We start from the raw sequence: 12,671 nt of genomic DNA, 5'->3' as shown, positions 1-12,671 counted from the left end.
TCCATGAACATGGAATGTCTTTCCATTTACTGAGGTTTTCTTTCATTCTTTTTGAGCAGTGTTTTGTAGTTTTCTGTGTACAAGTCCTTGGTTAGATCTATTCCTAAAGATTTGATTCTTTTAGTTGCTATTGTAAATGGAATTTTTTTCTTGATTCCTTCTTTCAGCTGTTCTTTGCTTGTGTATGGAAACACTGCTGATTTTTGATTATTGAGCTTGTATCCTGCTGCTTTGCTGAATTCATTTATTAGCTCCAGAAGCTTTGTTATGGATTTTTCAGGATTTTTTTTAATACAGGATCATGGCATCTGCAGAAGGGAAAGTTTTACTTCTTCCTTTCCAGTTTGGGTGCCTTTTATTTCTTTTTCTTCCTACTTGCTCTGGCTAGAACTTCTAGGGGATTGAATAGAGTAGTGACACTGGGCATCTTTGTCTTGTGTCAGATCTTAGAAGGACAGTTTTCAGACTTTCACCATGGAGTAGGATGTTAGTGGTGGGTTTTTCATATATGCCCTTTATCATGTTGAGGAAGTTGCCTTCTATCCTAGTGTTCTAAGTGTTTTTTTTTTTTCAAGAAGTGGTGCTAGATTTTGTCAGATGCCTTTTCCACATCAATTGAGATGATCATGGTTTATTTTCCCCTTCATTCAGTTAATGTGGTGTATTACGTTTGTTGATTTTCTAATGTTGAACCACCTTGCATACTTGGGATAAGTCCCACTAGGTCATGGTTTATAATTCTTTTAATGTGTTGTTGGATTTGGTTTGCTTGTAATTTGTTGAAGATTTTTGCATCTGTATTGGTCTGTAATTTTCTTTCCTTGTGGTCTCTTTGTCTGGCTTTGGGATGAGGAAGTAGTTGGCCTTGTAAAGTGAATTAGGGAGCGTTCCCCCCTCTTTGGTTTTTTGGAATAGTTTGAATGGGATTGGAGTTAAATATTCTTGGAATATTTGGTAAAATTTCTCTGTAAATCCAGCTAGTCCTGGGCTAGTCCTTGTTGGGGATGGGGGGGCAGATTTTTTTGCATGAGCAGGCACCTGGAATCGAGCCCGGGTCTCCGGCATGTCAGGCAAAAACTCTGCCGCTGCGCCACCACTGCCTGCACTGTTGGGGGGATTTTGATTACTGATTCCATCTCTTTACTAGTAATTAGTTTGTTGATATCTTCTATTTCATCTTGAGTTGGTCTAGGAAGTTTGAGTGTTTCTAGGAATTTATCCATTTCATTTAGTGTACAGTTGTTCATAGAATCCTCTTACAGTCCTTTTTATTTCGACAGGGTTGGTTGTAATGTCCCTCTTTTCATGTCTGATTTTTGTTATTTGTATCTTCTCTTTTTTTTACTTTGTCAATTTTGCTAAAGATTTGCCAATTTTATTGATATTTTCAAAGAACCAACTTAAGGTTTTGTTGATTGTCTCTCTTTTTTTGTTTTTTTTTTAAATTTTCTCTCTCTTTTTTTTTTTTTATTCTTTATTTCATTTATCTCTACTCTGATCTTTATCATTCCCTTCCTTCTACTTGCTTTGGGTTTAGTTTGCTCTTCTTTTTCTGGTTCTTCCAGTTTGGATATTTTGTCTCTGATTTGAAGTCTTTCTTCTTTTTCGATGTAAGCATTTAGAGCTATGTTTGTCCCTCAGCACCTGCCTTTGCTGCAACCTGTACGTTGTATTTTTCATTTGCATTTACATAAAGATAGTTCCTAATTTCTCTTTTGATTTCCTCTTTGGCAAAGGCATGTTGTTTAATTTCCCCATATTTGTGAATTTTCCATTTCCCCCATTGCTGATGTCTACCTTCATTCCACTGTAGTCAGAGAAGAAACCTTAAATGATGATTTCAATAATTTTTAAAATTTATTGAGGCTTGTTTTGTGACCTAAGTTATGGCCTCTCCCAGAGAATGAACCATGTTCTCTCTAGAACAACCACTCTGTGGTTTTTGGGTGGACTGTTCTATGTACATCTGCTAGGTCTGGTTAGTTGAAAATGTCATTCAAGTCCTGAATTTCCTCATTGATCATTTTTGAAAAGTCTTGGTCTGGTATGTCCACATTGAGGTCTTCTTTGTCAGTGTTTTCTGGGTTTTTATCGTCTTCCTCTGGATGTCTTACTTCCTGTTGGTTTATCTTGTACTCTTTTGTTTCACACTGTACACTTCAATATTTTAAAATGTTAACTCTGGGGTTTATTCCCTGACCTGTCTGTTTCCTGGGATTTTAACACCTGGTGATAAGACAAGAGTTTCTTGAACTTTGACCCTCCTATCAGGAAGGTCTGCTCGAGGCAAATGCAAAGTACAAGGTCCTCCCTGCCTCTCCTGGCCCTGTGCCCTCTCCTGGGCTGGCCCTTGCCAGTTGTTTTGGAGTTCCCCTGTTTCGGAAGTTTCAGCGCCTGCCCCCTCTACCGTCCAGAAGGCAGACCTCCTTCTCCCAGGCGTTTAAAGCAGGCAGCCTTTGCTCCAGGTTGCCCACCCCTCTATTTCCCTTTTCTCTTTTTGCTCTCTCAGCTGGAGGCCACCTCCTAGGAGTGGGGCAGCTGGAGAGGCCTTTCCACAGTCAGTCTTTCCCAGCTGAACCAGCGCCAGAGACCCATAAAGGGGGAGCAGGCCAGCTTCAAGCTGTGCAGGAGACGGGGGGTCGGGAAGGGTCCTGGGAGCTTCTCCCACGGTTCTCCAAAGTGAGCTCGCTTGACCTGTCCAGCAAACGCAGCCTTTCAACCCCCTACTGCAGGCCTGAGGAAGGGCAGTGCTTTTAATTAAGTCTCTTGCATGCTGCCTTCATCTGAGGTGCATTAGAATAGCAGCCGCACTCAGAGCAGGGCCCCCCGTGATCCAAAGCTGCGATCAGTGATGGGCCCTGCCGCCCTTGGTCTTGGGGACTAGAACTCTTAGGTCCCTTTTTGTCACCAGGGAGCACCCATGCAGTCTGCCACGAGAGTGGGAGACAGACGCCGGCGACTGCCACAGAGTGCAGAGAGAGCAATTTCCTGGTCTTTCCTGTAGTTTAGCAGCCTCTGCCTCCGCTCCTTACTGCTTGTACAGTGCTCACCTGGCCTCCGGAGTTTCAAAACGGTTGTTTCAGACACTTCCTGCCTGTTTAATCCTCATTCTGGTGGAAGGACTGTGGTCCCTGGAGCTTCCTACTCTGCCATCTTCCCATATTCGCTTTCATCCCGCAAAGTTTGATGAGCTGTACTTTTGCTTTCATTTAGTTCAAAATAGCTTTTAACTTCTCCGGAGACTTCTTTGACACAGGTGTTCCTGAGAAATATCTTGTTTAATCGCCAAACAGTTGGGGATTCTCCAGCTGTCTTTCTTTTACTGATTTCTAGTTTAATTCCATGGCAGCCTGAGAGCAGACTTCGGACAAGGTCTGTTAAGTGTGCTGAGGGGTATGCTATGTCCCGGAACAGTCCACATGAGCTTGAGAGGGGTGTGGAAACTTGCAGCTGCTGGGTAGGGTCTCTAACTGTTGAATAGATCCCTGGGGACCTCCACGCCCTTTCTGAGGTCCTGGCTGTTGGGTCGTTGGGTGGTGGACCCAGGTGTGTGGAAGGCTCCAGCATGATTCAGTATTTGTTGGTTTCTTCTCATATCGTTTGCTGACCTTACCATACTTGATCTCTTCCTCCCCTGAGGCAGCTTCAGGGGTTGGCCAGGGACTTGGAATGGAGGGTCAGAGAGACCTGGGTTCAAATCCCAATACTGCAACTTACCGACTGAGCAATACAGGCTGGTCACCTGACCTCTCTGACCCTCTGTTTCCTCATCTGTGAAACAGGGGTATTGAGAGCTCCTGCCTTGGTGGTCCTCACGGGAATTAAATTGCCGAGTGTGGTGCCTAGGTATACCAGCTGCTGTCAGCCCTGGGGGGTGGCAGTGGTAAGAGTGGCTGTGTCCATCATCGCCCAGTTATTCCTCTGTTTGTCTCATCTCCCCTCCTCCTTTGTGAGCTCTTGCTGGGGATGTCCAGTCATCCTCATCCCTTATCTTTTTACCCCTGTCCCCGTGACGCTGTACCGTGTCCCCCATGCACTGTAGCGAGTGGATGGTAGTCTCTGTGTTCCAGACCCTCGTCTTGCCCCTGGGGTGTCTAGACATTCGCCAGGAGCTCGGGGAGCCCACTGGAGCTTTCTCCCACCCCACCTCACACTGCCTAGCCCAGTCGGTTTGGCCAAGAGCTGAGGGGACGTTTTGTGGCTCCCTACTGGTAGGAACTACCCCTGCCCAGCAATGAGTGTGCTGCTGTGGAGGGAGCTGAGTGGGGCATGCCCTTCTCCCCATGGCCCCACCCCCAGGCTTCCTTCTTGGGAGGAAGACACAGGAGCATGTGCCCCTCTGATCACCTCCCCCTGGACCCCTGTCCTCCAGGCTTGAGGACACACATCTCCTTCCTGACACCCTCGAGATGTGCATTTGCTTCTTTCTTCTATGGGGAAAGCCCAGGAGAAGGATGAGGGGCTGTCGAGGCTCTTGGGAGCTGAAGGGGGACCCTCATGAAAGGGCAGGAGGCCGGCAGCCAGAATGGGACCTGCATTGCAGCCATACCCCCACTTCAGCCCCTCTCCAAGCTGCCCAGCCTGTATCCCATTTTCTCGGCCATGCCCCACAAGGAGCCCGTGACAAGGGGCAGATGCATCTGGCTTAGCGATGAGGCCAGGGCCCCCCCCAGAATGCATGGTGGCTGTGTTGGGGGCTGGGGTTGGAGCCTGGGTCTATCTGACCCTTCCTCACCCCCATGCTGCACACTGACCTCTCTCGGGCAGGGGATCTCACGGCATGGCCCCAGCAGGAGACCTGGGACCCTCCTCTTTCTGCTGGGGGTCAATAAAAACAAGAGCCGTGGGTTCTGGCAGCTCAGGGGTGGGGCAGGGGGGCACCATTCTCCACCATCTTATCGTGGCCAGCTCCGTGCATGAAGCCACCAGGGTCCCAACTCCCCCTGGCCTTGGTGTCCCATGGCTGAGCCTGGCAGGGGCAGAGCGGTTTCTCTGTTCAGGAACCAGATTATGGAGGAGGCAAGTGGGAGCGGGTTGTCGAGGGCTTGGAGCATGAAAGTGCCTCATGCACTGGGGCAGCTTGTCACAGATGCTGTCTCCTCCGTCACTTCTCAGGCTTGTTGGGGATGCGATAGCAGAGTTGGACTATTTTGCCTATTCTCCAACAGTTCCCTCCTCGAGGCTGGGCTGGGTCAGTTTTTGGTCGTTTTCTGCACTAGTTTCTGCTCTGAGAAAGGGGAGGAAAATGGTGTTGGGAACCCTGGGAAAAGGGGGGACAGCCCCCAAAGGCTGTCCTGGATGGGCACCCCTGGATTTTCTGCCCGTGCTCTGCATGCCCAACCTTCTCTCCCCCCCCCAGCCCTGATCAACACCCTTCATGGGTCTTTGGGTCACATATGACCTGCACCGAGGACTCTGAGCCCCTGGGTGGCTGCAGACTTGCTGTGGTCACCTGGCAGGAGGTGGCCCCAGGTCCCTTGTCCTTTCCTCCCAGCTCACGACCCTCACATCAGGGCACCTTTCCCCTCCCTCGTCCCCCCACACCCTGCTCTCTCCGTGGGTGTCCCCTTGGTGCCCTCCCACCGTCCTTAGCCCTGGACAGTTCTCCAGAAGCTGGTGGTGTCCATTTAGCAGCAAGGGACCTGGACACTGTCACCGGTTCCCCTACCAGCCCTCAGGGCTCATGAGCGCCCATCCATCTCTGCTGCTCTGCTTCAGATACCTCACAGGCACGGGGGCTGCCCACCTGCATTTAGACCTCCCCACTCTTTTTTCCCCTTTCACTCATTAACCATTTATTGTGGACATACTAAATGCCGGTGTCTGTTCTGGGTGTGCAGACAGATATATGGCAGTTTCGTTTTTCCTCCATGCAAATACATATATGATTTTACAAGATGGACTCACTGTGCATAATCTGAAACAAACTATTTTTATTCAGCAGTATGTCATAAACATTTCCCCCATGAAGTTAGAAAATTAAAACATTTTTCTAACTACCTAGCTTCTGTGATTCCACTAGTTATACTATATTGTAGCTGTTCACTTATTTGTGCCTCCTGCCTCCTCTTCTAACAAAATTCTTGAGGGTAGGGATGGTATCTTTTTTTCCACTATATCCCCAAAACCTAGACCAGAGCCAGGCATGTGGAGGCACTCATTAAAATGTTGATGAATGAGTAAGTAAATAAGCCAATGAATTGGGCCACTTAAGTTGCTTCCATTTCTTTACCATTATAAAAAGTGTTCATGTATTGGTTAAGATTGGGTCCAATTACAAGTGATAGAAAACTCCCAACGTAGTGGCTGCTTATTTCTCTTTGGCAAAAGTCCAGGAAGTTAGTTCATTACATGGACTCCATTTCCAAAGCTGCCTCATTGTTCAGAGTGGCTGCTGAAGCTCCAGCCACATTGCCGTCAGCAGAAATGATGGGAAGGGAGGAGAAGATGCACTCTTCCTGGAAATTCCACGTACCACTTCTGCTTGCATTCTTATAGGTCAGAATGTAGTCACATGACCTTATCGAATTGCAAAGGACTCTGGGAAATGCAGTCTTAATTATACAGCTGATATTCAGGATTATAATAGTGAAGTAGATGGGGAAACACATTGGAGGACCATTTGATGGGGTGGCTCAACCCCTGATTAACCCCAGCCTCTCTAACTAGCCTTTCCCTAATGTCACCCTTGGTTTCTCCAAATTGGGACCTGGATATCTCAGATTCCCCACTTTTTTTTTTTTTAATATTTTTATTGATACATTTTCACACTCATACATTCCATACATGGTGTACAATCAGTGGCTCACAGCATCATCGTGTAGTCATTTGCTAGAACATTTGCATCATTCCAGAAAAACAAACAAAAAGAAAAAAGAAAAAACTCATACATCTCATACCCCTTACCCCTCCCTCTCATTGACCACTAGTGTTTCCATCTACCCAATTTATCTCACCCTTTGTCCCCCCCCCATTATTTATTTATTTATTTTATCCATATCTTTTTACTCATCTGTCCATACCCTGGATAAAAGGAGCATCAGACACAAGGTTTTCACAATCACACAGTCACATTGTGAAAGCTATATCATTATACAATCATCTTCAAGAATCAAGGCTCCTGGAACACAGTTCACCAGTTTCAGGTACCTTCCCTCCCGCCACTCCAATACACCATAAACTAAAAGGGGATATTTATATAATGCATAAGAATAACCTCCAGGGTAACCTCTCGACTCTGAAATCTCTCAGCCACTGGCACTCCATTTTGTCTCATTTCCCTCCTTTCCCCCCTGGTCAAGAAGGCTTTCTCAGTCCCTTGATGCTGGGTCCCGCCTCATCTGGGAGTCCTGTCCCATGTTGCCAGGGGGATTCAAATCCCTAGTTGTCATGTCCACTCAGAGGGGAGAACAGTGAGTTCACTGCTGAGCCGGCCCAGAGAGAGAGGCCACATCTGAGCAACAAAAGAGGCTCTCTGGGGGTGACTCTTAGGCCTGATTATCGGTAAGCTTAGCCTCTCCTCTGCAGGTACAAGCCTCACAGTCAGAGCCCCAGCTCTTGACGGGGGAACGGGGGTGCTCAGTCATGGCCATGCTCATGGGCACACATGGGGAACTGCACCACTGGCCTGGGGCTTGGCCAGGAGGGATAGTGCTGCGTCCCCAGACGCCTCGTCCAGTGACCCAGGGGTGCATATGGGGAGACTGAGGCCCAGAGGGGAGACCCCTGTCCTGCTTAGCTGCTGGGGCTGAGTTTCCAGCCCCCGGTGTCTCCTGTCTGCTGCTTAAAGCTTTGGTTCCCAGCTAGCCACCCTTTTCCCTCCAGAGTTTAAAACCAAAAAAGGACGCCTGTCTTCTTTCAGGAGCCATTTACTTCTGTCGCCTCCTTCCCTGTCCACTGGCCTTTCTTTCTTTAACCCCCCATGCGCCGCGGCTGGAGTTTGGCCCTCCCACAGCCCGTGACTTTGCATCCTGCCACCCCCCAGAACCACCCACCTGCTCGCCCGACCAGTTTGCGTGTGCCACCGGGGAGATCGACTGCATCCCAGGCGCCTGGCGCTGCGATGGCTTCCCCGAGTGTGACGACCGCAGCGACGAGGAGGGCTGCCCTGTGTGCTCGGCTGCCCAGTTCCCCTGCGGCCACGGCCAGTGCGTGGACCTGCGCCTGCGCTGCGACGGCGAGGCCGATTGCCAGGACCGCTCGGATGAGGCTGACTGCGACGGTGAGAGCCGCAGGGGCGCTGCTGCCTGGGGAGGGCAGCTAATGCTGCTGGAATGCAATATACCAGAAATGGATTGGCTTTCATGACGGGATTTATTAGGTTATACATTTACAGTTGTAAGGCCATGAAAATGCCCAAATTAAAGCACCATCAAGAGGTAACCTTTTCTCAAGAAAGGCTGATGCCATCCAGAAAACCTCTGAGAAGGCACACAGTGGCATCTGCTGGTCCTTTGCTCCTGGGTTTTGCTGCTTTCAGCTCCTGGTTCCAGTGGCCTCCTCTCTGAGCTTCTGTCTCCAAGCATCTGAACTCTTGGCTTTCTGTGTCAGCTCTTAGCTCTCTTTCTCCCTGTGAGCTCTTTTAAGGACTCCAATAAACTAATTAAGCCCCTCCTGGAATGGGCAGGGTCACATCTCCATGGAAATAATCTAATTAGAAGGCCCCCTACAATAAGTCTGCACTTACAAGATTGGATTAAACGAATGTGGCTTTAATGGGTACATAACAGTTTCAAACCAGCAGTTTCTAACGACTCACTGAACCAGGAGTGTGTCACAGGGGTATTTGCTTAAGCATCCTGGGCCCACTCTGACCAGCAGGATTTTCCTTTAGACCTTGATAGTAAAAAATAGATCTTCTGGACTTCCTCTGAGTTTTGTAAATGATCTGCTTGCCTGGTTGCCTGCCTCAGATTGTCAGTACCGTGGCCCATGAGTGACGCTGAGCTGTTGTGCTCCCTCTCGCTCCCTACCTCAAAGCCACCGGCTCCTATTCTTGAATGTCTACGGGCCCAGCATCTTCTCGGATGCCATCTGGCCACTGGCTGTCCTCACTCATGATGAGTTGCCATTTAGGATAAGAGGAGGATTTGGGAGTAATTTCCCCCAAATGTTCCCGTAAAGCGGCAGTTAAGCTTTTTTTTTTTTTTTTTTTAACATGGGCAGGCACCGGGAAATGAACTTGGGTCTCTGGCATGGCAGGTGAGAATTCTGCCACAAAGCCACCGTTGCACCACCCAGAAGTTAAGCTTTTTTCAGCTCATCTTCTTTGGAGGCTGTAGACCTGGGGTCAGCAAACTGGCCCACAGGCCAAATCCAGCCCGCCAGTCATTATTGTAAACAAGTTTTTTACTGGCACAGCCATGCTAACTCATTTGTATGTTATTTGTGGCTGCTTTTGTGCTGAAACAGCAGAGCTGAGTTGTTAGGTAGAGACCATACGACCTTCACAGCCCAAGACATATATACTGTCTGGCCCTCTATACAAAAAGCTCCATCCTTGGCCTGGGAGAAATGCAGAGATGCCACAGGCTGAATCCAGGGTTCTGCCCAGGATTTCCGAGGATTACTGTATCTGGGCTCAGGAGCCATCCCTTCCCTCCCTCCCGCGGCTCCAGATGTTTCTTCCTGACACGAGACGCAGTGCAGGCGTGGGGCTCTGGGCCACTTCAGAAGCCCCCTCCCCTGCTGCGGTCCCTGCCCAGTGACTGGTCCCCTGGTCTCCTGCTCCTGTGGCAGGGCCCCTGGGCTGGGCAGTGGGGAGCTCAGACGGCAGGGATGCCATGGTCGGGATGTCAGGTCTCTTCCCTGCTGGCCCCTAGACCAGCGATGTACAAGGCATGGAAAGCAGACGTCAGGATGGTCTCCATCGCGGGAGGTTAAGCTGCATTGGCCTAGAGAGGGTCTTGTTTGCTTGCTCTGTGTTTGAACCATACCTTTTTTTCTCGGTCTCACAGGGGCCTAGGGGCACCAGTTGGACTGCTGGCCCACGTGGGCTGCCCTTTGCTGGTATGAGCTGCCTTTGGCTGCTGTGGGGTGCCCTAAGCCAGCATGAGGTGCCCTCAACTGGTATGGGTAGCCTCGGCTGGTGTGGGGTGCCCTCAGCCAGCATGGGGTGCCCTCGGCTGGTATGGGGTGCTCTCGACTGGTATGGGTAGCCTTGGCTGGTGTGGGGTGCCCTCAGCCAGCATGGGGTGCTCTCAGCCCGTGTGGGGTGCCCTCGGCCGGTGTGGTGGGTCCCAGGCCCTGAGCATGCACCCTCTGCCTGCAGCCATCTGCCTGCCCAACCAGTTCCGCTGTGCCAGCGGCCAGTGCGTCCTCATTAAGCAGCAGTGCGACTCCTTCCCTGACTGCATCGACGGCTCCGATGAGCTCATGTGTGGTGAGTTGCTGGGCCTGCCTCCTGGAGTGTAGGTTTTGAGACAGATGGAGGAAGCATGCATTTTAGGAGGGCCTGAGGGTGGGGGTGGGGGTGGGGTGCAGGTGCAGGGACCAAGGAGCCCTCTTCCTCAGGAACAAGGCAGGTAGGGAAGCCTTCCTGGAGGTGGTGGCAGTGAGGCTGAGCTTTGGGGAGAAGGGGAGCTCAGAAGGGAGGTGGAGGCCTGTGTAAGCAGTGGGTATCCTGGCTGGGAATGGGGTCTCCCAGGAACAGAAGCAAAGAAGCAGGGTGCGCTGCAGAGTCCGCCTAGGCATGCAGGGCCAACCCTGTACTGGGCCTGAGTGTCATGCTTATCCCCACGGACCTCAGGCCTCAGTGTCATGCTCTGGCCCCGGGGACCTCACTTGGCAGATTCTGTCCGGCCGCAGGATTGCCCCTTATTGGAGGGACAGGGGTGGTCCTGCTCCCTGGCACCCTACAGTCCAGCTGGGGAGGTATGACATGCACACACATCTAGACACACCCAAGGTACAGCTGTGTGCACTGCCTGTTCCTGCAGCAACACAGTCTGCACAGTCAGGGATGCAGGGGCCAGAGGATGGAAGGTCAGGGCAGTCAGGGAAGGCTTCCTGGAGGAAGTGGCTCTTGAAAGGTCATCTCAGATTCACACCGAAGGGAACCGGGGCCCAGACAGGAAACCGAAGCGTGTCTATGTGTCTGGGATATGGGTGCGCCGGACTAGGCTGGGAGCTCCAGCCCCCAGGGAGAGAGTTTTTGTGAAGGGAGGGGAGCAGGGAGCATCCCCAAAGGGCCCACTGAGCACTGTTGCACAGTCACGTCCACCTGGGTCAGGCACTTTGGGGACCACCTCGGGAGGGTGCAGGGTCCCATGGGCTGTGTGGGTGGTTTGACCCCTGCCTTTTGCTGGGCAGGTTCCATCTGATGGTGTCTATCCTTTGCCTCCCTTGTGGTTTATGGTCCCTTGAGTCAGCAGCTTTCCTCCCTTCTTTTGGGTTTTCAGCTAGTAGGAGGGGATCCTTGGTGATAGTCCTTGGGCTTGCTGGGCCACCCTGAACAGCAGGTGCATGAGCTGCTGTCACAGCTGAACCCAGAGCCCAGACAGGCCCTCCAGGCCCTGGGGAGAGGGGCAGCAGCCCAGGGAGCCCCTACCCTGTAGTTGCACATGCTGAGGGCGCCTCCCTGTGCAGGAACCAGCCCGGGGCCCTGTGGGTTGGCCCACGCATGCTCTGCCCCTTGCGGTCCCCCCACTCTGGGCCTTTCAGGATTCTTGGTCTTTGGCGCCAGGCAGGCAGGGGCTCACTCTGCCGGTTAAGGGTGCTTGGTGTCCCTCGTCCCAGCCCAGCCCCTGCACAGGGATGAAATCCACCCTGTGCCCTGCGCATCTGCCCCACACCTGTGGCTTGGGGGTCAGCGATTCCTCAGTGGCCCAAGGGTGCCGCCTGGCCTGGCTCCCCTAGGTGTGGGTTAAGGGGCTTCGGCAGGTGTGGATGGCAGCATCCTGGGGTGTGCTTGGGGGTAGACCTGAGGCTGCTTTGGAGGACACGCTGTTGGGGGCCAGTGGGGAGCAAGGAGGGGTCAGCTGGGCACGGTTGGGGGTGGCGGCCCTGGCAGGCTGATGGGGCGAGGCTGGTGTCACTCCTGCTGTCCCTCCTCGTTCCCCTCTATCTGAGGGTTCTGGGCCCTGGGCCGAAGTGGCGCCAACCCTCGCGGTAATGCTGCCCGCTGCTTCCTGCCTGTCCCCTGGCAGAAATCACCAGGCCGCCCTCTGACGACAGCCCGGCTCACAGCAGTGCCATTGGCCCTGTCATCGGCATCATCCTGTCACTGTTCGTCATGGGCGGGGTCTATTTTGTGTGCCAGCGCGTGGTGTGCCAGCGCTACGCAGGGGCCAGTGGGCCCTTCCCCCACGACTATGTCAGCGGCACCCCCCATGTGCCCCTCAACTTCATCGCCCCGGGCGGCTCGCAGCATGGTCCCTTCACAGGTAAGGGCCTTGGGGGGAGCTGGGGGTGGGGTGGTGGGCGTTTGGGGGTGGGGTCTGGGGTCACCAGGGCAATTGCCCTGCCTCCTGCACCCATCCGTCACAGCATGTGGGTTCCGGCTGAGCCAGCATCTGGCATCAGAATCCTTTTCAACACAACAATCCAAAGGGCTCAGCTGCAGCCTGTCCTTTGGCATCAGGGGTGTGGGGAAAACTCCCTGGCCTTTGATATTCCATGGGCGGGTCCTCTGGATACAGACCTGGGGGCAGCTGGGATCCTGTGGCCGAGCG

At 52.0% G+C, this 12,671-nt stretch overlaps 1 protein-coding gene across 4 annotated transcripts in view; it reads left to right on the top strand.

The window, feature by feature from the left end:
• The window catches only part of LRP5 (LDL receptor related protein 5), a 125,704-nt gene that overhangs the window by 105,161 nt on the left and 7,872 nt on the right, over positions 1-12,671 (top strand). For all 4 annotated transcript variants that reach the window (XM_077115476.1, XM_077115477.1, XM_077115478.1 and 1 more), the window contains 3 exons: positions 7,985-8,221; positions 10,271-10,381; positions 12,147-12,383. In XM_077115476.1, the coding sequence (XP_076971591.1) occupies positions 7,985-8,221; positions 10,271-10,381; positions 12,147-12,383 (585 nt within the window). The remainder of the gene's footprint in view (positions 1-7,984; positions 8,222-10,270; positions 10,382-12,146; positions 12,384-12,671) is intronic.

The sequence above is a fragment of the Tamandua tetradactyla genome, chromosome 9 (assembly GCF_023851605.1).
Source record: "Tamandua tetradactyla isolate mTamTet1 chromosome 9, mTamTet1.pri, whole genome shotgun sequence".
Lineage (NCBI taxonomy): Eukaryota > Metazoa > Chordata > Mammalia > Pilosa > Myrmecophagidae > Tamandua > Tamandua tetradactyla.
The sequence above is the reverse complement of the archived record's forward strand: the minus strand, read 5'-3'. Positions and strand labels throughout refer to the sequence as shown.